This window comes from Phacochoerus africanus, chromosome 16, assembly GCF_016906955.1.
Source record: "Phacochoerus africanus isolate WHEZ1 chromosome 16, ROS_Pafr_v1, whole genome shotgun sequence".
Taxonomy (NCBI): Eukaryota; Metazoa; Chordata; class Mammalia; order Artiodactyla; family Suidae; genus Phacochoerus; species Phacochoerus africanus.
In genome coordinates this window covers 3,449,063-3,476,894 of record NC_062559.1, presented here as the reverse complement: position 1 = coordinate 3,476,894, position 27,832 = coordinate 3,449,063, and the positions used below count along the sequence as shown (strand labels likewise).

General features: G+C 49.0%; 1 protein-coding gene across 1 annotated transcript in view; it reads left to right on the top strand.

Moving 5' to 3' along the window:
• LOC125117757 (dipeptidyl aminopeptidase-like protein 6) overlaps nucleotides 1-27,832 on the top strand; it is a 555,755-nt gene that overhangs the window by 405,211 nt on the left and 122,712 nt on the right. The window contains exon 3 of the mRNA XM_047763847.1: nucleotides 9,715-9,813. Within this exon, the coding sequence (XP_047619803.1) occupies nucleotides 9,715-9,813 (99 nt within the window). The remainder of the gene's footprint in view (nucleotides 1-9,714; nucleotides 9,814-27,832) is intronic.

Below are 27,832 nucleotides of genomic sequence, written 5' to 3'. Positions count from 1 at the left end.
TCCATTTCAAAAGGGGATTCTTTAAGATCTCCGCCACCAGGAGAGCAACTGCAATTCATTGACATAAAGTGCATCCTTGTGTTTTCAAATCTTTGAAAAGAAAATCACTCTCTCCCACATTGACTTCCTTCTTTCTCTCCTGTTTCTTACATGCATGAAACGGATAGAAGCTCCATTTACAGTTCAAAGAAACTTAAGTGCCAGAGCCAAGTTCAAGGCAGATCAATCCACAAAGCTAATAAAACTCAAAACATGGGATTTTGTATGACGGAGGATGACCGTTCCGGGAACTGAATCATACCTTAAACGTGCGTAGGGCATTTGCGGTCATGACACTGGTGTTTTGGGTGGGACGTGCCTGCTGTCACAGGTCCAGGTGAGAGAGCCGCACACCTTGGCTCACCTAACACTCTGTGCTTCAGGAAGCAAAGTCAGCTGGCCTCAGCTTGGAGTGTCACAAAGGCACGTGCTCATGCAGACACTAAATGCAAGTATATGCTTATGATCAGAACACGATTTATTAAGAGTTTATTGTTCAAGGAATATGTATAAACAGAAAAAATAGTGAAAAGGTATTAAATGAATATTCAGAATCTAAATAGTAATGCTTTTCTCATACTCTCCTTTCTACAACCAACCCCTAAATACCACTGATGTCGACCATTTCTGATGGTTGTTCATCTGGGATGTATTCCTGTAATTCTGACTGTGAGGCTCCTAAGTCAATATTCACAGATAACCTGCCGTCTAAGTAGAACTCTTAGCTCACCTGCATTTCCTGCCACTTCCTTGACTTCACTCTGGGTTGTAGAACCTATCAAGTTACAGTTAATTCCCCTATAGATCTCTTTCCTAAGTTCACAGGGAAATTATATGTGTTTTTATTCCACTGATTTATTTTATTTTTTGTCTTTTTAGGGCCACAAATGCAACATACGGAGGTTCCCAGGCTAGGGGTCGAATCAGAGCTGCAGCCACCGGCCTACACCGCAACTACAGCAAGGCCAGATCTGAGACGCATCTTCGACCTACACCACAGCTCACGGCAACGCCAGATCCTTAACCCACTGAGCAAGGCCTGGGATCAAACCTGCGTCCTGATGGATGCTAGTCAGGTTCATTTCCGAGGTGTCATGACGGGAACTCTGTTCCACTGATTTTAACTGGCATTTCGTGGCCTCTCACTTGGCACGAGGGAGAAGTCAGCTTGTAAACAGTCATCTTCCTCCCAGCGCAGCACCTCCGTCTCTGTCTCTCAGTTTGGGGTAACGTGCAACCTCCTCCTTAATAAAATCTCCCACTAAACAATAAGTTGATTATAAAATAGAGAATTCTAGCACAAAATTCTAAATCAACATCCTTCCACTAAAAAAACCACAGAAATTTTAAATAAACGCAAAAACATCTTGCTTTCGTATTGAAAAAAAATGAAATTCATCTAACTATCAAGAATGGATTATAGCCTTAGCCTTTGCTACAAAGACTATGGATAATTTACTACAAAGAACCTATGAAAACAAAATCAGGAGAAATTGTTCAAAAATTAAATATAAAGGAGTTCCTATAGTGGCACGGCGGAAACAAATCCAACTAGGAACCATGAGGTTGCAGGTTCGATCCCTGACCTCGCTCAGTGGGTTAAGGATCCAGGATTGCCATGAGCTGGGGTGTAGGTTGCAGACACGACTCGGATCTGGTGTTGTTGCTGTGGCTGTGGTGTAGGCTGGGAGCTGTAGCTCCGATTGGACCCCTAGCCTGGGAACCTCCATATGCTGCGTGTGTGGCCCTAGACAGACAAAAAAAAAGACGTTAAAAATAAAGAAGTGGGAGTTCCCGTCGTGGCGCAGTGGTTAACGAATCCGACTAGGAACCATGAGGTTGTGGGTTCGGTCCCTGCCCTTGCTCACTGGGTTAAGGATCCGGCGTTGCCATGAGCTGTGGTGTAGGTTGCAGATGCGGCTCGGATCTCGCGTTGCTGTGGCTCTGGCGTAGGCCGGTGGGTACAGCTCCGATTCAACCCCTAGCCTGGGAACCTCCATATGCGGTGGGAGCGGCCCAAAGAAATAGCAAAACAAAAAGACAAAAAAAATAAAAACAAAAACAAAAAGAAGTGAAATGAAGTATTTATTTAAAACATTCGTAATTTTTGCCTAAACACATATTTCTCTTGTAAATCCAGCAATGTGGATAAAGCTATAATGAAAGGTTGTACTTGTGTGTGACTAAACAATTTTTCTTGAGATCTTTGTGTCAAGTTGGCTCATTTCTTAAAAGCCCATCAATAGCTACAACTACCTTATTGTTATCTGGACCTTGACTTTTGTAAATGAGCCAATTTTCTTAGCAATTCCAATAGATTGTTCCTATTTAGAATAAAGACATAAGGTGGTATCGCAGGCAACACGTCTGTATAGATAATGCTAATAAAACATCTAGGGGGTTTAGAAGGGCGGCAGAATAAAAGATCTATATTCAAGTATTTATTGTGTTTCTGTGCACTGGCAACAAAAATTTGGAAGTTGAAATTTTGAAAATACCAGTTGTAGTCTTCTGCTTGGGCTGGCATAACAAAGCTACAGACTGGGTTTAAACAGCAGAAATTTATTTTCTCATAGTTCTCAGTCTTCAAGCCCAGGATCAAGTGCCATCAGGGTTGGTTTCTTGTAAGACTTTGCTCCCTGGCTGGCCGATGGTACCTTCTCACTCTGTCTCACATTGCTTTTTATCTGCTTGAATGTAGGGATGGGAGAGAGAGAGAGAGAGGATGGGAAAGAGAGGGACAGAGAGAGGGAGTGGGAGAGAGAGAGAGAGGGAAGGAGAGGGAGAGAGTTCTCTTTCCGTGGCTCTCTTCTTACAAGCCTGTCAGTCCTGCTGGATCAGGGCCCCTCATTTGTGATCTCATTTTAATTACCTCCTTTAAGGTTCTGTCTCCAAATACAGTCACATTGGGGGATTAAGGCTTCAGTTTATTCATGTCCCCTTTGAGCTCGAAAGCACTTAGAACTTGACCTCAGCCACATGACCCTGGAAAGTGACCCCTGGCTGTGTGCCAGGCATTGTCATGTGCATTCCTCTTTGATCTGATTTGTAGGCTGAGTTTTTTCTTATTAAAGAAAGGTGTGTGTGGAGCTCCTGCTGTGGCACAACAGGATCAATGTCTTGGAAGTACTAGGATGCAGGTTCAATCCATGGCTCAGCACAGTGGGTTAAGGATCCAGGGTTGCTGCCATTGCAGCTTGGGTTGCAACTGCAGCTCAGATCTGATCTCTGACGGGGGAACTTCATGTGTCATGGGGCAGCCAAAAATGAAAAAAAAAAAAAAAAGAAGGAAATATGCGCATTAAAATGTTTTTTCAACCTTTTCTTTCTACATAAAACTTTTTTACCTGGAGAACATTGTGTTTTATCAGGATCATCATTAGTATGACCTGCATTTTGTGATTTTGTTGGCTTTCTCATTCTTGTCCACAAGCCAGATTCTGTGAATAACAGATTCTTGTTTCTTCTGCACAGGCTCTTGACGTTAACTTAGCCTTCTTGCATATCTTTGGAGAAGCTACTTAACTGAGCTCTCAGGAGCTCAGTTTACCTTCTGTAAAGTGGTTTTTTCCTTCCTCCTCCTCCTGTAGGATCAAGAGGTAATAACGGCCAGTGCCCTGAAAACCACAGGATATTTTAGAGTTGTCAGTTATTCCAATTTCTAACAAAAGCAGAGCTTACAAGAGATGTCTGACTCACCTGGGTAGGTTTTCTTTGTTGGTGACGTGGCTCTGTCAATAGCTAACTCCTGCTGGCAGTGATTGAAAACACCTTCAGGAGTCCCCGTTGTGGCTCAGTTGGTTACAGACCCAACTCATATCCAAGGGGATGCGGGTTCGATCCCTGGCCTCACTCAGTGGGTTAAGGTTCCAGTGTCACCATGAGCTGCGGTGGAGGTCACAGACATGGCTCGGATCCGGCAAGGCTGCGGCTGCGGTGTAGGCTGGCAGCTCCAGCTCTGATTCGACCCCTAGCCTGGGAACTTCCATGTGCTGCGGGTGCAGCCCTAAAAAAGCAAAACCAAAACCAAAACCACCTCAGAAAGGTATGCTTCAAAATAGCCCATTGTAGTGTCCTAGGAGTTCTAATATTAAAAATCTCCCAGAAGAGCTTCCAACATGTTGTCCAATAACTGTACAGTTAAATATTTAACAACACTGCTATTTAACAAGCATCAGAAAAGAAAAGTAGCGTTATATCCTGACCTACACAAAGAATACCTACCTCACTGCAGGTTACACGATACCTTCCCTGGCTGGTGAGCTGACCAAGACGCCGAGTTAATTACCCATTCCATGTGGTCATCCAGCGAAAGGACTGAAGGAAACTTTTCTTTTCAATCATTCCCAAATTACCTCCAGGATCAAGTCCAAACTATAAGAGCCACTGGCCACTTCTTATATGTACATAAGTATGTTGTCTTTCACTTTAAGATGACAGATTGAGCATAGAAAAAATTTCCTTTTGATTTCAAGCAGGGAGAAATGAGAGACAGTTTATAATAAGAACATAGTTTATAATAAGAACATTTTAGTTATCAGTGTGATAAAGGTCTTGTAGGTCTAAGAGCAGATAATCTTGAGGACGAGCTAATTAGGCATATTGGAAATGAAACTATAATTAAAAAGTTAAAACCCAGGAGCAGAATGAAAGCACTGTCTCGACATGCTAAAGAAAAAAATGGGAGTTCCCGTCGTGGCGCAGTGGTTAACGAACCCGACTAGGAACCATGAGGTTGCGGGTTCGGTCCCTGCCCTTGCTCAGTGGGTTAACGATCCAGCGTTGCCGTGAGCTGTGGTGTAGGTTGCAGACCTGGCTCGGATCCCGCGTTGCTGTGGCTCTGGTGTAGGCCGGTGGCTACAGCTCCGATTCGACCCCTGGCCTGGGAACCTCCATATGTCGCGGGAGTGGCCCAAGAAATAGCAAAAAGACCAAAAAAAAAAAAAGGATAAAGTGCAAGATCAAATTGAAGAAATCAGGCAAATGCTCCCAACAGCATAAAAAGGTGAAAGACAGGAAGGAAGATGCTCAGAGCGTGGAGGTCCAGGGGGCAGCCTGGAATGATGGAGAAATTGTACGATGGAGAGGGCTCCTGGTACTACTCGGAGAAGGGTACTTTTAGACTGAAAATAGTACTGCCTGGTAAGCAGGATGCCTAAAGAAAATCTGCAAGTGGACATTTTCCAGGGGCATTTCAGAATGTCAGATATAATGAGAGAATCTACTTGCCTCTCCAGTTTCATCTCACACTTTCTGCTGCACCAACGCCACACGCCCATGATTTCCTGAACATACCGCATTCGCCAGCCCCTTCTGCCCTTGGCGTCCTCCTGGCTTGGATGTTCTTCTTGTATCTTGCAGGTTCTTTTCTCAAAGAATTCATTCTGAAATTGCTCTTACTTTTTTAGTCTGAGTCTCCTTAAGTATTAGCATGGCGAGTCCTGCTGCCCCCAGCGCTGCCCCTGTGGCAGTGCGGTGTGCTTTCAGCTTTGGCTCCACTACTCTGTGAGCTTCTCGAAGTCAGTTGGGAGATCCTGCAGTTGGGATTAAACAGCGCTCAGCATAATTCCTGAACTTGGCAGTGACTCATGCTGGTCATCCCCTCAAGGGATTTTTGGAACGTTACCAGACTGTAAGTTAGCTGCTAGTGCTTGACCGTGTGAACGAGCTAGCAAGCTGCAGCAAGGCCAGTGGTGGGTGTGTCCTGGGACGGCAGAGCCAATTATTGACGGAATCCAACGTCCTGCCCCTGACAGAGCACTTTTTATAGTGTATCTCAGAGTGTGTCCACCACAAGGGGTCCCTATTTAAGTCACATAGGTTTTTAAAATATGTTTGAAAAACAGGAAGTGGAGTTCCCATTGTGGCTCAGTGGGTTAGAACCTGACTCATATCCATGAGGATTTGGGTTCAGTCCCTGGCCTCGCTCCGTGGGTTAAGGACCCAGCAATGCCATGAGCTGTGGTGTAGGTGGCAGATGTGGCTCAGATCCGGTGCTGTTGTGGCTGTGGCGTAGGCTGGCAGCTGCAGCTCTGATTCGACCCTTAGCCTGATAATGCCACAGGTGCAGCCCTAAAAGGGAAAAAAAACAAAACAGAGGAAGTAATAGTTTTTAAAAAAATAAATAAATAAAATAAAACATATTTTTGGATGGCTAGAAGAGTGGTTTGTGAAAAGAAGAATTTTCGGAAAGTGAATGAGTTGGCTTTTTGTATGTTACCCAAAGTTTGTTTATTTTTTTCTTTTTTTTGGTCTTTTTGCTTTTTAGGGCCGCACCCATGGCATATAGAAGTTCCCAGACCAGGATTCAAATCAGAGCTGCATTTGCAGCCTGCACTGCAGCCACAGCAATGCCAGATCCGAGCTGCATCTGCAACCTACACGACAGCTCATGGCAACGCTGGATCCTTAACCCACTGACCAAGGCCAGGGATCAAACCTGCAACCTCATGGTTCCTAGTCAGATTTGTTTCCACTGTGCCAGGATGGGAACTCCTCAAAGTTTGTTTAAATAACTGTCTTACATGCTTTTCTTAGACATGTGGAACTAGAATCATCCCTAAATAGCGAAGTTTACTTAGATAAAATTTAATTTTAATAAGATTATTTATTTTCTGACCATATATTTGAGTGTTATTCTTTATTTTATTTATTGTATTTTTATTTTTTTATTTTTTATTTTTGTCTTTTCTAAGGCCGCTTCTATGGCATATGGAGGTTCCCAGGCTAGGGGTCTAAATAGAGTTGTAGCCACTGGTCTACGCCAGCGCCACAGCAACGTGCGATCTTAGCCTCATCTGCAACCTACACCACAGCTCACGGCAATGCCAGATCCTTAGCCCACTGAGCAAGGCCAGGGATCGAACCCGCAACCTCATGGTTCCTAGTCGGATTTGCTAACCACTGAGCCACGACGGGAACGCCTATCGTGTTTTTAATTGACATCTATTTGACCTAACACCGTGTAAGTTTTGATATCACCACCTGTTGATTTGATACATTTTCTGTATATTGAATACCATTGCCTTGACGGGGTTAGCTAACGTCTCTGTAGGAATAATTAAGATCGAGCCTTTTAGGAAGTGTGATGTTTATAACACAGTATTGTTGTCTGTGATCCCTATAACTGTGCATTGGCTCTTCAGGACCTATCAGCTCATTGCAAGTGTACTTCTTAAGTACCAGATCACAGCATAACTTATTAGGTTGATATCTAGTAATCTTTCGAATTTTCATTTATTGTGTTTTCCGTACTGAAACGCATCATGTTTGGAGCTGAGTGGCTTTTTTTTCTGGGCTGCTTCAATTGCAGATGGAAAGGTCCCAGCGGGAAGAACTTGGTTGGGTTCTCACATGTTTCGGTCAGCACCTGGGAGAGCTCCACACGCACTCAGGTCTCACAAGACGGCAGCCTTGAACCTTATCATTCTGTGAATTTCAAAAGACTTTTACACACATTTATCCTATGTGATATTCAAGAAATCAGTCAGCACCCAAAGTTTCTGAGAATTTCAGTAATCTGTAACATCCAGAGAGGCCAAAGGAATGAAACCATCGGAGATGTAACAAAATCTATGCCCTAGAATCCAAAAGAAGCTTTGCGGGTTTCATCCAGAAATTATTTCTTCTTCTTATGTACCATAACAAAAATTCTTGGTTTTCCCAAACCTGCCACAGATCTTGAAACAGGCAGAGGGTCCTGTTGAGGACACACACTAGGACAGCCCAGGAAATGAAGGCTGGCTGGCTCAACAACCAGAAACCGAGAGGAGAAACAGACATGACAGCCAAGCCCACCGATCTGAAACCACCTCACGTGGGATGCAGGCAGACCTGCACACTTTCATTAGCACTGAGGGTGCCCCTACACAGCAACACAACACAAAATGGACGGAACATGCAGCTGAATCTTCCCGAAAAGTGCAGTGACAATTGATGTCTTTTATTTCAGAGGGCGGTGGCATAAACAAGCATTCTGGGTAAATGGTCGGAAATGGTTAAGATAAAGGGCTTCTTATTAGTATCCCCTAAGTGAGTGTGCTTCGATGTGCTGTCTTGTGGGTTTAATCTGCTTAGGCTCACAGATCAGACCCTCGATGGCCCTTTGTCTTTTCAAAGTAGACGGATGGATTTGGGTGCCTCTAAAACCCCAGAAGCTTCAACCTCGGGAGACAGGATAAAAGCTCCCAGGTTCCCAAGTCTCCCTGCCGGTGCCATTAATAAACATCTCCTCTTGGGATGGATGTTCGTTTAGTGCCTTCAAGTCTCATCCCAGGTGTTTACTCCCGAGTGTGATGATCCGGGCAAGGCAGGGCAGAATCTGGTAGTGTGTATGGAGATTTGGGGGCATGCTTCTATCTGAAGAACTCATCTACAACCCAGAGGCAGCCAGGGACAAGTGTGGCATGTGGAAAATGAATACCCAAGGAATGGTTTGGTTGTCTTTGAATTTCTAGCACCCAACACTTTGTCTACAGTTGGCATTATAAAAGCTTAATGGGAGTTTCCTGGTGGCTCAGCAGGTTGAGGGTCCAGCATGGTCCCTGCTGTGGCGAGGGTTCCATCCCTGGCCAGGGAACTTCCACATGCTGCAGGTGTGGACAGAATAAATAAATTATGTAAATGCTTAGTGAATCGCTGGTTACATAATACAGTTGAGATCTTTTCAGAACATTTGTTCCATCCTTTCTTTTTTTTTTAAAGTATCGTTGGAGTTCCCGTCACAGCGCAGTGGTTGACAAATCTGACTAGGAACCATGAGGCTGCGGGTTCAATCCCTGCCCTTGCTCAGTGGGTTAAGGATCCGGCATTGCCATGAGCTGTGGTGTAGGTTGCAGACGTGGCTCGGATCCCGTGTTGCTGTGGCTGTGGCGTAGGCTGGCAGCTACAGCTCCGATTCGACCCCTAGCCTGGGAACCTCCATATGCCATGGAGCGGCCCAAGAAATGGCAAAAAGACAAAAAAAAAATTAAAGTATTGTTGATTTACAATGGTGTGCCAATTTCTGTCATACAGCAAAGTGACTCAGTTGTGCATATATACGCATTCCCTTTTTTATATTATCTTCCATCGTGGTCTATCCCAGGAGACTGGACATGGTTCCCTGTGCATACAGCAGGACCTCATCCTTTCTCTCTTGACTATTCCCACCTTATTGCTCGTAAGTTAGTCCTGAAACAATTGTTTACCTCCATAGCTACGAAGTATGATCATTTATGTTTTGCAGATGGAGAGGATGCAATGATGCCATTGCCACGAGTCGTGGTTCCTCTTACCATAGTTTTTGATGCTTAATTAAAAAACAAAAAGCATGACTTGGAGTTCCCACTGTGGTGCAGTGGGGTAACAATCAGACTGCAGTAGCTTGGGTCTCTTCAGAGGCAAGGGTTGGATCCCAGCCTGGGAGAGTGGATTCGGTGTTGCTGCAGCTCTGACATAGGTCACAGCTGCAGCTCGGGTTCAATCCTCATCCCAGGAACTTCCATATGCCACAGGCATAGCTATTTAAAAAAAAAAAAAAAAGCATGACTGGCTTTTGTTCATCACTGATTTATAGAAATTGAGTTTTTATCATATAGACTATTTCTGAACAGCAATCAGAATGTTTTGTGGTCCTTGCTTTTAACCAAAAAACGAAACGTTTGACCATTTACCTTTAACTGTTTTCTTTTCCAGCGGAAGATAACAGTCTGTCTCAGAAGAAGAAGGTCACCGTGGAAGACCTGTTCAGTGAAGACTTCAAAATTCACGACCCCGAGGCTAAGTGGATAAGCGGTGAGTCCTGACTGCATGCAGGAGGTCACTTTCTCACTCCCTGCCACTTTCTGAGAGTTTGGGTTTCGTCGCTTGCCTTTCATGTTTCTCCCTCTGGCTGCAGAAGTGGGTCCACAGAGCTCTTGCTGTGAAAAGCATCGTGTTACCACGCAAAGAAAATGTGTAACTGGTAGAATCAGGCTGCTCCGTCCTGAGAAATGGGTCCTCCGCGTCATCTCCCTGCATCCTCATTTCTCAGATGGAGATGAGCGATGTTGCTAAGCAACGGAACAGGGAGAGAGAGATGCGGCTGAGCCTTCATCTCTTCTCCACCTTCTTTGTTCCCTTCTCTACCGCTCGGGCTTTCACTCCCAGCTAGACACAGAGACCGACAGGAGCGAAAAGGATGCTTCTGGAATGCTGTCTAACGAGGCAAACAGTGGCGCCCAGTGCGCAGATGCAGCAGGTTACTTTTCCTCTTGAACTTTAATCTGGATGAAATCTCATTTCCTTCTTTGGGGGAATTTTTTTCAATAACAAAGCAAAATAGAACTGGAGGCAGAAGGCGGTATATTCATAATGCATTTGGAGGGGGTGTTCAGACTATAACCTATTTCCTGTAACTGGGTCTGAAATTTTTATTATTTATTTTTGCCTTTTAGGGCCACACCTGCAGCATATGAAGTTCGCAGGCTAGGGGTCGAATAGGAGCTGCAGCTGCCAGCCTACACCACAGCCACAGCCACACGGGATCCGAGCCGTGCCTGTGACCTATACCTCAGCTCACGGCAGCAATGGATCCTTAACCCACTGAGCGAGGCCAGGGATGGAACTCGCCTCCTCATGGATACTAGTCAGGCTCATTTGGGCTGAGCCACAGGGGAACTCCTCAAATAATTTTAGAGTGCAGTCGTGGGAGGAAAGATGTCAGGACTGCTCCCCCGTCCTCTGCAGCCTGTGTGGCAGCCCGCTTGCTTAGTCTGGTCCTAGAAGGTCTCATACTATCTCCATGGATGTTGTTTGCATTTAGTCTCAGCCTCAGTGGGATGCACTTGAAAACTAGTCCTCAGGTCAGAGCACCCTTAGAGATGAATGCTGGAGGTCTAGTTCACATTCTGGATTTTATATAAATGAGGCCCAGAGAGGTTAAGTGACTTCTGAGGTCACAGAGCTAGTTAGTAACACAGCTGTGGCTGGAAGCTTGTCTCCTGACTGCCCATTTTGTGCTCTTCCCACCACTGTTTCATTGAAGGACCCAGTGTCACTGTTTTCTTGCTGTCAAATGCCTCTGACATCCTTCATAGGCGTCACAGACCCTTGAAAGTCAACCAGCAATGATTCTTTGCATTCAGTCTCATACCAGGGCAGTAGCTTCTCCTTTGTCCTCTGCTGTGGCTTTGGTATTAATTTCTGATCCTGAGATTAGCTTATTTAAAAATGAAAGAAGTGGCTGGATCTCAGAGGAAATGTATTTTCTAAGAGGGGGTTGGGGAGAAATGAGAGCAGCGTATTGCGAATACCAGGGGGAGGCCTGTGGAAAATTCTAAAAGCCAGACAGAGCCAAGGTCTTTATTGTTTGCCTGAGGAAGTAAATTGACCTTTTGTTTTGAGGAGACTCGGCATCTCTTTTCTCTTTATGTTTACCCATCACCCAGGGAGGGGGTAGGCGTGCGCTGGGCTTGATCTTGGGAATGGAAGATGATTATTTTCATCTTAAGACACCAGGCATTGTTCCGGAGATAAAACAGAGATCAAGCCATTGTAATGGTGACACACAGTGCACAGAGAAGGGTGTGATTTTTCATTCCGCCTGAGAAGCAGTTTCAAAGGTGGGGAATAAACTCGATCTCAAGGGTAGGGGGTTCTGGGCAGGTCAGAGGAAGCCCTGTAGAGACTCTATGAGCTACTGAAATAATCCAGGGAACTATTTCTATTAGGGTGCCCCTGGTTTCAGACTCGCCCAACATCGGCATTCTCTATGCAAGAAAAATTTTGTTGTTGTCTTTCTAGGGCCACACCTGCAGCATATGGAGGTTCCCAGGCTAGGGGTTGAATTGGAGCTGCAGCTGCCGGCCTACACCACAGCCACAGCCACGCAGGACCCGAGCCGCATCTCTGACCTACACCACAGCTCACGGCAATGCCGGATGCTTAACCCACTGAGTGAAGCAAGGGATTGAACCCACATGCTCCTCATGGATACTAGTCAGGTTCATTACCACTGAGCCACAACGGGAACTCCATCCCTATGCAAAAGTTTGAAAAACGTAAGCAGAGATCTGGTGACCCGAGAGCACCTAGGTTTGGGTGGGAGGCCACGTTGGTTATTCTTGAAAGGTATTTGTATCTCATGAGCTAATTAATACTGCAGACACATGGAGCTAGTCCTGAGATATGCTGGCTTTCTGGCCAGAGGAAACAGCCCAAATTTCATTATATCCACAAAGCTGGGAGTGGAGCGGTTGAGAAAATGCCCTGCCTGCCTGTTTCCGCAGGTTAAGTCTAGTAACAAAGACCACCTGCTATTCACATAACCATGCCTTTGGCGTTCAGGACTTTCACAGGCAGAGTCCTCCTTTATAAATACACAAACTGTGTGAAATTTTGCTGGATACTTGTGAAAGCATCCAGGTGGTCAGGTCTCCCTGGAGATCAGGCGCCATCAAGAACGTAAAGGAAATGGTTCCCCCTGCCCTACTTTTAGCTGCTTTCCTACTTCTTTCTCATTTATTTCCCTTCCTGATCAGTCCCTTTCTTCCTGCTCCCTAAAGATGTGACAGCTTAAAGTGAATGAAGTAACTCCGCAGCGATTAACTGTGCCTTCATAATTGATTTTTACAAATACCATAAAGGACTCATTCATTTTTTTCCATTACAAGTCTAAGTGTTAAGATCCAGAGCAGGATTACTGTTCATTCATAGGATTATCGAATGTTGTCAGGCTGAGATAAGCTTTAGAAATGATCAGAACATTAATTCATGCAATTGTGTTTATTGAGTGTCTACAGTGTAGCCAGCAAATTGCTGGGCCCAAGAAAGGTGAGCAGTCTGCCGTGGAACGGTTTGCCTGTGGTAGACTTGGAGTCACCACCCATCTACCCACCACCACCACCAGTACCACAGCCTCCTTCATCACTTCTTCTTCCTCCTTTCTCCACTGTCTGATCCTTTTCCTCTTCCTGCCTGTTACCATCACTGTCATCACCACCACCACCACCATCAAAACCCCCATCGCTATCATCATCGCCACCACCACCACCACCATCACCACCATCACCACCATCACTGTCTTCATCACACCCCACCATCATCATCACCATCATCACCATCAAAACCCCCATCGCTATCATCATCACCACCATCACTGTCATCACCACCACCACCACCATCAAAACCCCCATCGCTATCATCGTCGCCACCATCACCACCATCACCACCATCACTGTCTTCATCACACCCCACCATCATCATCACCATCATCACCATCAAAACCCCCATCGCTATCATCATCACCACCATCACTGTCATCACCACCACCACCACCATCAAAACCCCCATCGCTATCATCGTCGCCACCATCACCACCATCACCACCATCACTGTCTTCATCACACCCCACCATCATCATCACCATCACCACCACCACCATCAAAACCCCCATCACTATCATCATCGCCACCATCACCACCGTCACCATCACCACCACCATCACCACCATCACTGTCTTCATCACACCCCACTATCATCATCACCATCACCACCATGACCATCAAAACCCCCATCACTATCATCGTCACCACCATCACCACCATCACCACCACCATCACCATCACCACCACCATCACCACCATCACTGTCTTCATCACCACCCCACCATCATCGCCACCATCACCACCATCATCACCATCACCACCACCATCACCACCGTCACCATCACCACCACCATCACCACCATCACCATCACCACCACCATCACCACCATCACTGTCTTCATCACACCCCACTATCATCATCACCATCACCACCATGACCATCAAAACCCCCATCACTATCATCGTCACCACCATCACCACCATCACCACCATCACCATCACCACCACCATCACCACCATCACTGTCTTCATCACCACCCCACCATCATCGCCACCATCACCACCATCATCACCATCACCACCACCATCACCACCGTCACCATCACCACCACCATCACCACCATCACCATCACCACCACCATCACCACCGTCACCATCACCACCACCATCACCACCATCACCATCACCACCACCATCACCACCATCACCATCATCACCACCATCACTATCTTCATCACCATCACCACCATCATCATCACCATCATCACCATCACTGTCTTCATCACACCCCACCATCATCCTCGCCATCATCACCACCATCACCATCAAAACCTCCATAGCTATCATCATCACCACCATCACGCCATCACCACCACCATCACCGCCATCACCATCATCACTATCATCACCAAAACCACCACCACCACCACTACCGTTATCACCACCACCACCACCACCACCAGCATCACCAGCATCACCTTCACCTGCTGGGGGTTTCCCATGTCTTAAGCTGCAGGCTAAGTGCTTCACACACAGACATCATTTAATTCGCGTAACTACCGTATTACAGATGAGGAAACGGAGCCAAGCGTGTTTAAACGACTTGAGTAACCCCACCCACTTAATAAGTAGCAAAATTCAGACTGGAACCTATAGGACTCCCTGGGTTCTGTAAACGGCTGCACTGGATAGCATTGAAGCCCCATTTCTGGCCAGTTTCTTTCACAACCTCACTGGCATTATCATGTGTTTTAACCAGAACTATAGCTGTGAGTATTTCAGAATTATCGCCATACCTTAAATCCTCTACTCTGGCATCCCCGATCTCCATGGTGCCTATGGTGAGCTAACAGAATGCCCAAGCAATAAAGAAAAGTGGTGTAATTCCCTACAGAGAAAGAGGCTTGACTTTTTTAGTGCCCATTAACCACCAAACTTAACAAATATATCTTGGGTTTAAAATTGGAGCTAATAGTCTAGAACTAATACACTTTATTTATCAGGACTGAGTGTGTTGAGTTAGAGTAAAATTGCTCCTCACCCATTTTTATACCAGGGACAATTTTTTCATCTACCTTTTCTGAAAATGATTTCTGATAACAGCCTTCAGATTCTCTACTGTCTTAAAGCCCTCACGTATTTGTGGCCACCCCTGGGGGCAAAAGCCGCAGGGGGCACGTAGAGCAGAGTGATGACACTTGCGCGCTCCGAACCCCTCCCCCAAAGGAAGAGCCATGCTCTTCTGGACGTCGGCCAGGGTGTGAGCTCTCCACGGGTTTGCTTAGTTGAGTCAATTCGTCTGTCTTTCAAAAAAGTGACCACAATTGTATCTCCTCACCTTTTGGATTCCTTGAAGTGCTGCACTGGGATTCTGTTATGCCTTGGCCGCCGCGATGCAGTCTTCTGGTTACTTCAGACACTTCGGTCTATTTGTGTACATGGACCAGTCTTCCTGGTCTCTCCTCCTCTGTTCCGTCTTTCCACCTCCTAGATGATGTGTCAGTTCCAATTTTCTCCTCTCGCCTTAACCCTCCAAAGCTTCTTTCCGTCCTATGTCTCATCTAAACCTACCAGAAGGAAGCTGAGGCATATGCCTACCAGAGTTCCCGTGGTGGCTCAGTGGGTTAAGAACCTGACATAGTTACCCATGAGGATGCGGGTTCCATCCCTGGCCTCGCTCAGTGGGTTAAGGATCTGGCATGGCCATGAGCTGTGGTGTAGATCACAGATGTGGCTCAGACCCCGAGTTGCTGTGGCTGCAGCTCTGATTCGACCCCTAGCTTGGGAACTTTCATATGCTGTAGGTGCGGCCATAAAAAGAAAAAAAGAGTCTCATTAGCTCACCTCCTTATCACCCAGCATCTGCACCTGCTGTGTGCTCTGCCCCTCCCCCAGCCTATAACCACGGACGACGTGACCTCTGTTGACAAAAATCAGAGGTGAACTTGCCTCACTCATGAGGACCGATGGCCCAAATACCTCCTTTCTTCCCTTCAATGTTCATTTTTGTTTCTTTGTTTCTATGTCAGATTATTCCCAGCCCTAAGCAGATATGTTCTTTCTTCTCACGTGGAAACACACCCGGGAAGCCTAGCTTGAGCCCCCTTCCCCAGCAGGCACTGCCCGACTTCTTGTCCTCTGCGGTTTGAACCGGTGGTCTCCCTGTAACATCTCCAGTCCCTCTCCTGTGTTCTCTCTAAACCCTGTCTTGTCAGGCGTTCACCCCCAGCACCCCCGGCCCACCTCCTGTCAAGGTCACCAGTGGCCTCCAGGCTGCTCAGCCCTCATCTCGGTCGGCAGCCCTCGACGCCGCCGACTCCTCCCTCCGCCCTCCGGCTCCACGCTTTCTCACCTGCCTGCGGGTCACCTCCTTCTTGCGGTTTTCTTCCTACCCCGTGGGCAGCGCCCTCTGGGGCACCTGTGCGGGTTCTCACTCCTTCTCTGACCCTTCGTGTTGGTGGGCCCGGGGCCCGGTCCTCGTCCCCCTCCTCAGAGCCACACTCTCTCCCTCCGCGTTCCGTCTAGTCTCCTGCTCCACCTGCTGATGGCCCCCGACTTCCTCTCCAGGGCAGACCTCTCTGCGGAAGCTCTCGGAAGTCTCATAGACAGACACCCTAACGTTAAGATCTCCAAATCTGAATTCTTTGTGTGTGTGGTTTTTTTGTCTTTTGTCTTTTTAGGGCCACACCTGCGGCATATGAAGGTTCCCAGGCTAGGGGTCTAATCGGAGTTGTAGCCGGCGGCCTACGCCAGAGCCACAGCAACACGGGATCAGAGCTGCACCTGGGACCTACACCGCAGCTCACGGCAACGCCAGATCCTCAACCCACTGAGTGAGGCTAGGGATCCAACCAGCATCCTCATGGTTCCTAGTCGGGTTCGTTAACCACTGAGCCACCACGGGAACTCCCGAATGTGAATTCTTGATCCGCCCCCTCCCACCCCCCAAAAGCCAGCTGCAGCCTCTCCCCGTTCAGTCGATGAGAACAGGCTGCAAACCTTGGAGACCTCCCTCCCCTGCTCTTTCTCTTGTGCTTCACATCTGCTGCACCGAGAACTTCTGCCAGCTCCGCCTTCAAAATGCTCAGTGCCTGGAGTTCCAGGGGCCTAAGAACCTGACCACAGTGGCTCAGGTCGCTGTGGAGGTGCAGCTTCCATCCTGGGCTGGCACAGTGGGTTAAAGGATCCAGTGCTGGCACAGCTGTGGCTCAGGAACTTCCATGTGCCACAAGTGTGGCCTTAAAAATTAAAAAAAAAACAAAACAAAACCCGGTGCCCATCCTAGACTCAGTCAGACACTGAGGCTCCTGACTGCCGGGGGTGTATTAGGCAGAAGTTCATCTGAAGGATGCAGGACTGGGGTCAGGCGTGGCAGCGGGCAAGGCCAGGAGCAGTGCCCCTCGGTGGCTCCTCAGATGCCCAGAGAAGAGATCCATTACGTGACAGGGTGGAGATTTTAGACTTCGAGCCCCGAGATGAAATCTTCAGGCCTCTGAATGCTTCTCTAGAAGAAATCACTTGCTCCCATGACTTTAGGGACCGTCTCTGGGCTGCTGTCTCCGCTCTGCTTTTCCTGCTCAGATGCCCTTCTGAGTGTGTGGTGTGCGTGCGTGTGTGTCTCGGACTAATGCGCGTGTCTGCTGGGATGTCTCATGGGACCTCGAATCCACGTGTCCAGGACTCAACTCTCCCCCCCGAATCTCCGACCCGGAACGTTCCCTGCTTCCCACGGCTCTGGGGACAAGGCACACCGTCCTGGCCGGGGTCCCCCTCCATTTCCCAGACCCTCCGAAATCTCTTCCGCTTGCCTTTCCAGCCCCTTTACTTGACTTTTCCGAATGTTCCTTTCCTCTGGATGGACTTGAACTCCTTCTCCTTGTTTCCAAAGTCCGTCTTCTTTTTCCATCAGGGTGTCTCTTAGGCAGGAGGTTCTTTCTTCCTTTCTTCCCAGAACATTCTCTCCTCTTGGGGGTCCACTTCCGCCCCCACAGTCTGTCGTTTTGCTTGGATCGCCCCCTACCTCTCACGCTCCAGCCAGCTGGTCCGTGCCCCGAACCCCTCCATTTAGGCGCCCTGGCATCCCGGGCTTAACCTCTTGTTACACACAGTAAATATAATTATTTAGTCGATGTCTGTCTTTCCTGCAATGTGTAAACTCCATGAGAAGAAGGTTCAGCTCTGTTCATTTACCGTGGTTTTCCCAGCACCCAGCAGAGTATCTAGTCCACGGCCATCTGCTGGCACTTCTGGAGCATTTTCTCCTTTGATGCTCAAACAAGCTGGTTTTAAAGATGAGGGGGCTGAGGGGGGTGCTGTGTGACAGGGAACGGTTGGAACTCCTTTCTGACGAAGTTGATTTTAAGCAGAGAGCAGCGTGTGAGCATCCCAGGTAAGCTCTCTGGGGAAAAGCATCCCGGGACACATGGAACAGCCACACAGAGGCCCCGAGGCAGGAGCCTGGCATATCCAGGGACAGTGTCCAGCTGGGGAACTTGGAGCCCTCGATGAGCCCCGCGTGGAAAGCGGGACCGGGTTATGCCAGTTCTTGGGAGGGAAAGGTGGCAGGTGAGCACAGGATAGAATTTACAGACGCAGAGCAGTGGGTTTGACCTGCTGGCACGGAGGGTTTTAGAAGAGTGGGATGGCGTAGTGAAAGCTTAGGCCCGTGCGTCACAGCAAATATATTTAGTATCTCTGAATTGCACGTTGATTAGAGTAAATCTGAAAAGAGAGATGAGTGCTCTTTTCAAAGGTAAAGGCGAATCACCTGTAACTCCATCAACTCGAAATCATCGCTACCATTTTCATATTTATTCCTTCCGATAGTATGTGGAATAGTGCTGATTATATGTATTACATGGGGAAGTTTATAAGCCATATTGTGTCATGGTTCCGTGTGTCAACTTTCAAAGGATGCACAACGTGAGAGCAGAGAGTTAAGTTTTATCTGGGGCAAAATGAGGACCGGAGCCCGGAGGCAGCCTTCCCAGAACGCTGAGAAGCCCTCCAAAGAGGTCGGGGGAAGGTCCGCGTGGAGGGGATTCGGCTGAAGGGGGAGGTCCAGGCAGCCGGGCGCACATTGTGCAGAGGTCACCGCTAGTCTCATGAAGGTCACTGCTGGTCATGAGAAGCGGACGTCACCATGAAGGACTTTAGGGCTTTTCTGGATACGAGGCGATGCGAGAACTGGGCTCATACAGTCTTCTCCTGAAAATACCTGACGATCTGACAGCCTGTTCTGCCAGTTTTCCCAGAGCCCAGAGTCCTCCCTCCTGGTCTCCACCCTGAGCTCCTTCGGGGGCTGTCGAGGGCCCGCAGCTGCCGAGGCTCCTGATTCAATCCGTGTAGGGCCAGGTGGCCCGTGCCCGTCCCAGCTCACACACATACATAAACACATATTTCCATGATGATTTTAACGTCTCAGGAGACTCTCAGTACGTAAATTGTATTAATTCCATCAGTCTTTTTTCTTTTTGTATTTTGTCTTTTGTCTTTTTAGGGCCGCACCCACGGCATATGGAGGTTCCCAGGCTAGGGGTCGAATAGGAGCTGTAGCTTCCTGCCTACACCACAGCCACAGCAACCTCAGATCCTTAACCCACTGAGCAAGGCCAGGGATTGAACCCGCGTCCTCATGGATACCAGTTGGGTTCGTTAACCCCTGAGCTACAGTGGGAACTCCCAGTCAGTCTTTAGAGATGGAAAGTGTAGGCTGTGAGTGGACACAGAGTGACAGATGTCAAAAGCCACGGTGAGCGGTAAACGAGTAAGATGTCCAGGAGAGACGGGCCGTGGAGGGCGTACGGCCAGGACGCTGGGAGACGGCGGCCTGGTTAATAAGAATGGCATTCCCAGGATGAGAGTCAGCCTCTGGGACGGGATCACGAGGTCAGAGCAGAAGCTGATGGCAGATGGCTCAGCAGAATGTTCTCGAAGTACTGAGAATGGGGCGGGAAGCCCGGGGGAGGCAGGAGCCTCGTGGAGGCATGGAAAGTGTGTGTCCTGAGGCGGCAGCGTCAGAGATGCCTGGGAGGAGGTGATGGCAGATGGAGGCCACGCAGCGAGAAGTGGTTCTCTTGCAGGGAGGGGACCCCGTCCAGGGCCTGAGCGTGGGCTCCTGTCTAACACTCAGCAGGGAATTGTCCCAGGAGCCAGCCACACATGCTGACAGAGAGACTTCATGGGGAAGAGGGGCCCGGGCAGACAGCAGCAGGGAGAGGGCGTCTCGGGTTTTATGGGGATGCGCCTGGGTTCCGGGTTGTCTCTGGCCAATCATCTTGCTTGGCCTTGGTCTGGTCCAGGCCCTTCCTGAGGGTACAGACACCTGTCAGCCGAGGTGGATTCCAGCACCCATTATCCTGGTCATCTTCTCCCTCCTACGGGCCCCTCCCACATCCCCCCACCACAGTTAGTCTTCTGGGAAGCACCCAGCTTCCTTCTCAGGGCCTCCTGCGGTGAGACAACTCAAGTAAGTGGCTCTTATTGTGCTGGTTAAGGTGGGTGGTTTCGGTCAATGGTCCCCGAAGAGCCCCCCTCCCCTGCCCCCATCTAAGGAGCATGTTTTCTGCAAGCCTCTTGAACCCTCTAACTCCTTTAGACTGGGTCCTGTTTCCCCTTATCAGACGAATTAGTCTGGCAAACACCCACTTGCTAATCCCATCTCAGACAATGATGGGGGGAAGAAAGAGGGCATGGTATTTGCATATCCACAGCTCTTTGCTTTCCCCTCGTGGCACTTGCCAACCACAGGAAAAGCGTCCCCTGTGTGTCGGGGGCATCGGTCACCTGGCACAGGTAGCCTGGTGCCACAGCACCTGCCGAGACGCCCACGTTCTCAGTGAGATCTGCTTCTGCAGACTCGCTCTCAGGAAGGCAGCCTGGCCTGAACCTGGCCCAGCATCTTTAAGGTGCAGGCGGGCCCGGGGCTGGTTGGCAGAAGCTGCTGAACGGGCTGGAGTAGCTTGTCTGCAAGCTCCACGCAAGGCCTGGCCTCACCGTCTGTTCTCTCCTCGACTTGAGTGGACCGGGTTTAAGACCACTGCGGCTGCCTCCAGAATCTCTCTGCTGTGTTTGTTTACGCTCATTCCATTAATCCAGCCACTTGAAAGCAGAGAGCCTCCGTGTCTCTCGGATGCAATACTAGAGAGACTGTAAAATTGGAGAAAATTGCTTCTTTTGAATGTAGGAAAATATCAGCTGCCTGGTTGGTCCTGGGAAAGTATATGTTTTGGAAGATAAAATTGGAGACAGTGCCCAGGACTCCAAGCAGCTCAATTTCCATATTTGCTTTATCGTCTTCCCTATTGTCCTTCTGAAAAACCACATGGGTTTTTTTTTTTTTTCCCAAAGCTCAGGGGGTTAGATAGAGGGGGAATTCGCATTTGAAATGGTTTGGGGTATTTCTGCTGCTTTTGGAAGGCCACATTTTTCAATCAAAACCATTAAGTCTTGGGATTGCTGAGCGTGGAAAGTTCCCTGGGGGTCATGCAACACAGCCTGTACCAATTGGCCAGTAGACACTGCAGGGAGAGGCCAGGTGGCAAAGAGTGAAAGTGTCCTTGCAGGGTCCTGTGTGTCGATGGAGGTAGCAACAGTGAGAACAGTGAGCATTTGAGGTCGGGACAGAAAATGCACGTCAGAAGCATCCCGGGCCTTCGTAAAGCCCTTGGGAAACTGATGAAGTGTAATTAGAGGACACTTCGAGGTAAACCGCCAATTTCCCGTCTCTGGCTTTGGCTGTAGTTTTCCAGATTTCCCCTTTCCTCGGGAGAAGAGAAACTCAAATGCCTGGCATGAGGCCACTTACGCCGTGGACTGTTTCATGCGGTAAAGGCCGTCTCGCCATCGCTCCCGTGTACTCCGACCAAGACTCTTTCAACAGCCAGCTTGTCCCTGCTCCGCCTCCTTCTTAAGGCATCTCCATCTCCCACCTTCCCGGTGCCCGAGCTGAAACTTAGCTGCCAACCCTTCCTCTCGGTGTTTCCTATTGGAGTTTCCTGCAGGAAACCTTGGGAAGGCAGTCCCATTTAGTGCCCAGGCTACGGAAGCAGTCGTGGCAATGGGACAAAAAGAACAGTAGCTGCATGAAACAATTCAGTGTCTTTGTCTCTGTTCTTCCTTCCTCTCTCCCCCGCTTCAGAAACTCGCTTTTGCTCTTTATGACTTGATTCCCAAGTAAATTCTCTCTGGCTTTTCCCAAACAGAAGTAGTTGCTCACTCCCCCAAGTTGTGATGAAATTCTAAAACTTCCATCAGGGCTTCCACTGGCGCATCAGCTTAGGGTCCCATGCAAGGCCTGAGAAGCATCTGGGGTGGAGGCGGCCGCCAGCCTGGTTCTTCCCTCCCCAAGGGGCATAGATGCTGTGTGAGTATCACTCTTGCTGCTGGTGGTCCTCTGCCTGCAGGGGCCCATCCTTTCCAGAAATGACGGGCGACCCCAGGGCCCTGCTGCTGGTCTGGACTGGGATTTGGGGAGCTGCATCCTTGCAGGCTCAGCCCTGGCCAGCACTCTCCCAGCAAAGAGAAGCATGTTCTGAGCCTCCTTATCACCTTATAGTGGGCCAGTGCCACCTCCCTGGGAAATTTAGATGCAGCCTCTTCTTGCCGAACCAGATGCAGATGCCTTGGCAGGAGCAAAGCGTAAGATCCCATCTCAATGCATTTGTTTGCATGACAAAGAGACGGACCTGTTTTTTGGATCTAAGAGAGACACACACAGTCATGGACTTTTTTTTTTTTTTTCTTGAGAGAAGGACTCTCGAGTGAGATTTATGTGTTATGTTTCATCCTCAGTGAGGTGGGGAGAGGGTTTTCAGAGTGGTGTGTGTGGTTTCAGGCTCCAAGGCTGGCAAGGGCTTTTTCTGAGCATCCTCTACAGCACTCCGGATGCTCTGAGGTCCTGGGTGTTACTGCACGAGGTCTGCCTTCAGGGTGGGGGCAGAGTGCAGCCCCCCACCCCCACAGATCGGGACTCACAAGTCCTGTTGTATGCTCCTTTCTTCCAAATATAGGGAGCCTGCGCAGTGAGGGAAGTCCCCATGCCCTGCAGCTGTTGAGCCCAGGGGTGGGATTCCTCCGTGTCTAGAGTGGTCCTTTTAAAGCAAATCAGGAGGTCCTCTGAGTTAGAGACCTGCGTCCTTGAACGCTGTAACTCTCACGCAAGCACTGACGTTATCATTTGTCTCCATTAAGTTACCCCCACAACGTCCTTAACCACGTCAGCCGGCTAGAGGCTAATGAATTAGCATGGACGTCTTTTCCAACATCAATCATCTTCTTAATTAATAAAAAGCGAATCCCTTGCTCTCTCTCATAATGGAGTGTAGTCCCCAAGGACCCATCAATCCGGGGCCCCGCAGAGGGTCTTACTTGCCTACAGGTGTCTATAGGTTCGCATCTCTGCCTGGCCCTTGACAGCGAGCATCTTAGAACCAGGAATGTGTGGAGTGACGGTTCTGTTTCCCTCAGCGAGCAGACTGGCTGGCGTGTAGTAAAGCTTCCCTAAATTCTGCTGTGACTGAATGAATACTCAGCCATCAGGCAAGCCGAGTGGTCCCGGAAAGGACTCTGCGGAAATGCATTTCCGGTTGGTTGAAAGTAACCAGGTTCTTTATTTGCGATGACTCTTGGCATTGTAAGAAGCTGTACACACACATATAAAAATGGTAAAGATGGATCCGATTGTGTTTTCTTTACTTACTTGGAAGTTTTATGTACTGTACCAGAAGCATCTACCGCATGGTAGAGGCAGCTCCGGGCACTAGATTTGTTCGCCCCTTGTAATTTTTATCCTCGCCCGTTATTGATCATCTGCAAAAGGTGCCAGGTGCTGTGCCAAGCTCTTTGCACGCACTGTTTCCCTGAATCCCTCAAAGCCACCCCATGAGGGACACGGGATGTCACCATCTCCACGTTATCCAGATGTCCCACGTCTTTCCACTGGATGGGGTCACCCAGGAGCCCAACGATGAACCCAGGTCCTGTGCAAAGTCTGTGGCCTTTTCAGTGCTTGTCATGCTTCCTGGCTTCTTTGCAGACGGACCCCACCGCACCCTCCGTCCTGCGCCCCGTTGTGGCCGCCACGTGAACAGTCCTGTCTCGTCTCCACTTTGTCCCTTGCGTGGACACCATCGCTCCTCTGGTCTCCCAAATTCGAGGACACAGAACTGCTTAAGGACAGCCTTTTGTGCAGGGCCGAGGGTCAGAAACACTCACAGAAGCCAGAAGACAGAGTGGCTTAGAGGTGACTGTCACACACCCCTCTTCTAAAGGTCCCTTGGTCTTGCTGCCTCGGAGAATTTCCACTGGCCTCTCTTGTCTGCTTGCTTAGAGGTCCTCCCAGACTGAGTGGCCTTGTGTAGCCGCTGCTGCTTCCACTACAGACTTTCCAAACCCACCGTCACTTCCCAGCCCGGAGGCCGACAGGGATGGGATTCAGGTAGCGAGCGGTGGACACAGGAGCCAAAGCTGCCTGCACACTTGGCCAGAGGCTCATCTTCCCTTTTCGCATGTTTCGGGGGCCTTCTGGGCCACCCCCATGCCAGGGTCCTGTGCTCTCCTTGCAAGCTGGGTGTCTTCCAGAAGGAGATGTTTTGAGCACTGGGGTAGGTCCTTCTAATTGCTAGTGTTTGATATGGAATTCACCTTTTTTGTGTCTCTTCTTATATCTCATGGGAGCAGAAAGAGGGGACGTTTATAAGAATAGCTATATTGGCGTCTGCATTTTTTTTGATGCTGAGCAGGTTTGGGGCTTTTATAAAGATCCAAATTTCCCAGAGTTCCCTGTGGCACAGTGGGTTAAGGATCTGACGTTGTCACTGCAGCAGCTCGGGTCTCTGCTATGGTGTAGGTTTGATCCCTGACCCGGGAATTTCTGCTTGGCACGAGTGCAGCAAAAAAAAAGCCCAAAACACAGAAAACCCCGAAGATCCAAATTTCCAAATTTCCAACCCAAGGGCCAGCCTCACATCTGGCAGAGGCCCAGCGCCCTCTGGTGCCAGCGGGCACTGCCTCTTGGTTGTGATCATCTCTGTCCAGGTCCTTTACTTTTCTCCCACACAACCTCCCCCCTCCCCCCCCCCCCCCACTCCCCACCCCCCAGGAAAGCAGGAAGCGACTCCTTCATGTGGCTTCATGGCTCAGGTGACTTTAGCCGTGATCGTGACCAGCAAACTTCCGTTCTCAGCTCCTGCCTTGGGTGCCCCTCAGCCTGTCTCAGCAACAACCCAAAAGCCAAAGTAAGGCGTTTTTCCAAAGTAAAGGTGCATTTCTGGGACCTCTACCCTTTGCCAAGTGAGGAATCAAGAAGCGACTTCATTTTTTAGTTTCTCCCTGGTCCAATCCTTCCACGGGGCTTGCACCCCCACCAACAGTAAGGGGAAGAGAACAGACCTACAGAGCAGCGGGGTGCTGCCTAGTGGCATCAGTGTTACAGAGAAGGGTGCTGGGTTCAGAGAGGTTAAGTCACTTGCCCTGGGCCACACAGCTGGCAAGTGGTGGGACCAGCCTTTTTAAAGGTTCTGTCTGCCTTACCCTGAAAATACCTTCTGAGGGGTCTGGGAACTTGTTTCTTGTTCAGGGGGATGTTTAAGTTCGCTAAATACAAGGGCGTTGATTGAGGCATTGGAGGTTGAATCCACATGGGCGGTGGGAGTCCGGACGGGTCTGCAAAGGACAAGACAGTGTCCCCAGGATGTTTCTTCAGGGTCACCAGCTCCTTCGGTGGCCCGTGGCCTCGTCCAGGGCCCACAGCCCGCAGCCCTGGCTGCTGGTCTCATGTGAGCCTGGCATCCTGGGGTGCTGGCAGAAGTGCCAGGCTTGGGTTGGGGGGGCAGTGCCTGTGGCCCACCCCCCCTCGGCCCCTCGAGGCTCCGCAGGGCAGCGGCTGGAGTGTGAGCTTGGCTTCCTCCACCAGAGGTTAGCCGCTTCTTTTGGCTGTTGGTCTTGTTTCTTCTATGAGCTTCTCAACTCAGACACCTCCGGGCACCAAATGCTTTCCTTAAAACCGTTGTGATCTGCAAGCACAGATGCCTAAGAAGCACCCAGATAAACCTTGAAAGGGTGTTGGTGGATGGTTATGTTTAGGACTGAGTCTTGTTTTTTTTGTTTTCAGTCGGATAGCTTTGTGGGTAGGTTTGCAGTAAACCGGGCTACCTACCTGGGGGCTTGGTTAAGTCCCAAGTCAGGAATCCTAAGGGGCAGATTTGTACGGACCCCACCTATTTGCTGGCTTGTTCTTACCTCTGACAACAGGGATCGTGCAGCGGTAGTCAGAGAACAGGAATGCAGCTTAGAAGGTCCTTGGGCTCTTTGATACCATGTCCAGACAGCCTCAGAAATGAGACCCACGTCGGACTGTACAGCCACCCCCTAAGTGCAGTTTGCCTGTGAATAAGCACAAGCAGCATGGGAAGGAGAGGGAGGGTGTGCTGGGGTCTGATGGGCTGAAATCAGAGGTAAATGGCAACGTAAGGTAATACCAGCCTGCCAGGGGGCATTTTCTTGTCCAGCTTTCTCCTCAGTGGCGCCTGGCTTTAAAATAGGTTTTTACGGAACACGAAAATTCTAGGTTTTTACAGAACACGAAAATTCTAGTCGGTTGTTCATCTTTCACCCACATTGTTGGGTAGTTAAAACTTAATTTGGGGTTAAGATCCCCACATAAGTCAGGTTAAACAAACACACTCATTGCCAATAAGAGTCTGTTCGTTGACCAGCTGATGGACATGAGGGACCGTGGCCATGCCAGCACCTCTCTGAGTCCTTCTTCGAGCTAATGACAGCCTTTCTTCCTGATGCCCAGCTCCCGGGGGCAGCGCTGGGATAAGTCATTGCATGCCCACGAGGAGATGCAGCATATTCGAGGCTGGAAAAATCTTTCCGCTTCCCTTTTACGCTCAGGCAGACCCGGAGTCTCCTTCCCTCTTTTCATCGCCTTCCTTTGCCTTTAGAGCCTCAAATTCACCCAGAATCTCTGCCTCCTTTTGAAGCAAGGACAGAGTTTGGAAGAACAAGGGCTCAAGGGTTCCTCCACCTCCTCCTGTCCCCTCCACTGGCACGTGGACTCGGTGATGAGGGGAGATGAACGGGCTGGGATGCAGGGGAGCAGGGTCATTCTGTAATTTTTATTTGGGGGCTCAGGTTTTAGAGTAGCCTCGCTGCCTGTGTGTGTGATGTTTATTTGAGGTCCCATGGAACGCCCCAGACACAAGCAGGGCGGCTTGTCACTCCCGGCTCCCGAGCCAAACAGGACAAGCTCCCTTCCACTGCTTGTCCGTGATCTTGGCACATATTCTCCTGATGTGTCTTTTTGCGGCTTTCCTCCTGGGCAGTAACTTAATCTCTTGAAGTGATTTATTTCCAGCTGCACTAGCTCACAGATTCCCTCGTGGCACCAATCAAGCCTCAGTCTCCAGGGATCAAACTGCTTAAAACAATGGAAACAGGTAAAGCAATGTCCTTGCAGCATCATTAAGCGTCTGTTGGATGCCTAGCACTCTGGCTAGGTGGGTAATTTCAGTTTCTAAAGAGATAGAGGGTATGGTTTGTACCTTGTTGGTTTTTGGTTTATGATTTTTGTTTTGGGGTGGGGTTTTTTTGCATTTTTAAAAATTAATATATAGTTGATTTATAGTGTTTCTTCAATCTCCTTTGTACAGCAGAGTGACCCAATCACACACAGTTGTCTGTGTTGTACAGTAGGGCCCCATCGCCCATCCATTCCCAATGTAACAATTTGCATCCAGAAACCCCACGTGTTATCCATGGTAGCTTATAAGGCATCCATTACTTTTCTTTTCTTGAGGATTTCAGGGTGTATCCCTGCCCCCAGTGCGGTGTCCAGGAAGTGTTGGGTAAATGAATGCCCCAAGCGACATAAATGAATTTATACCCTTTTGTTCCAGAAAGGACTGGAAGCAGATCAACACAAAACATCAAGTAGCGCTAAG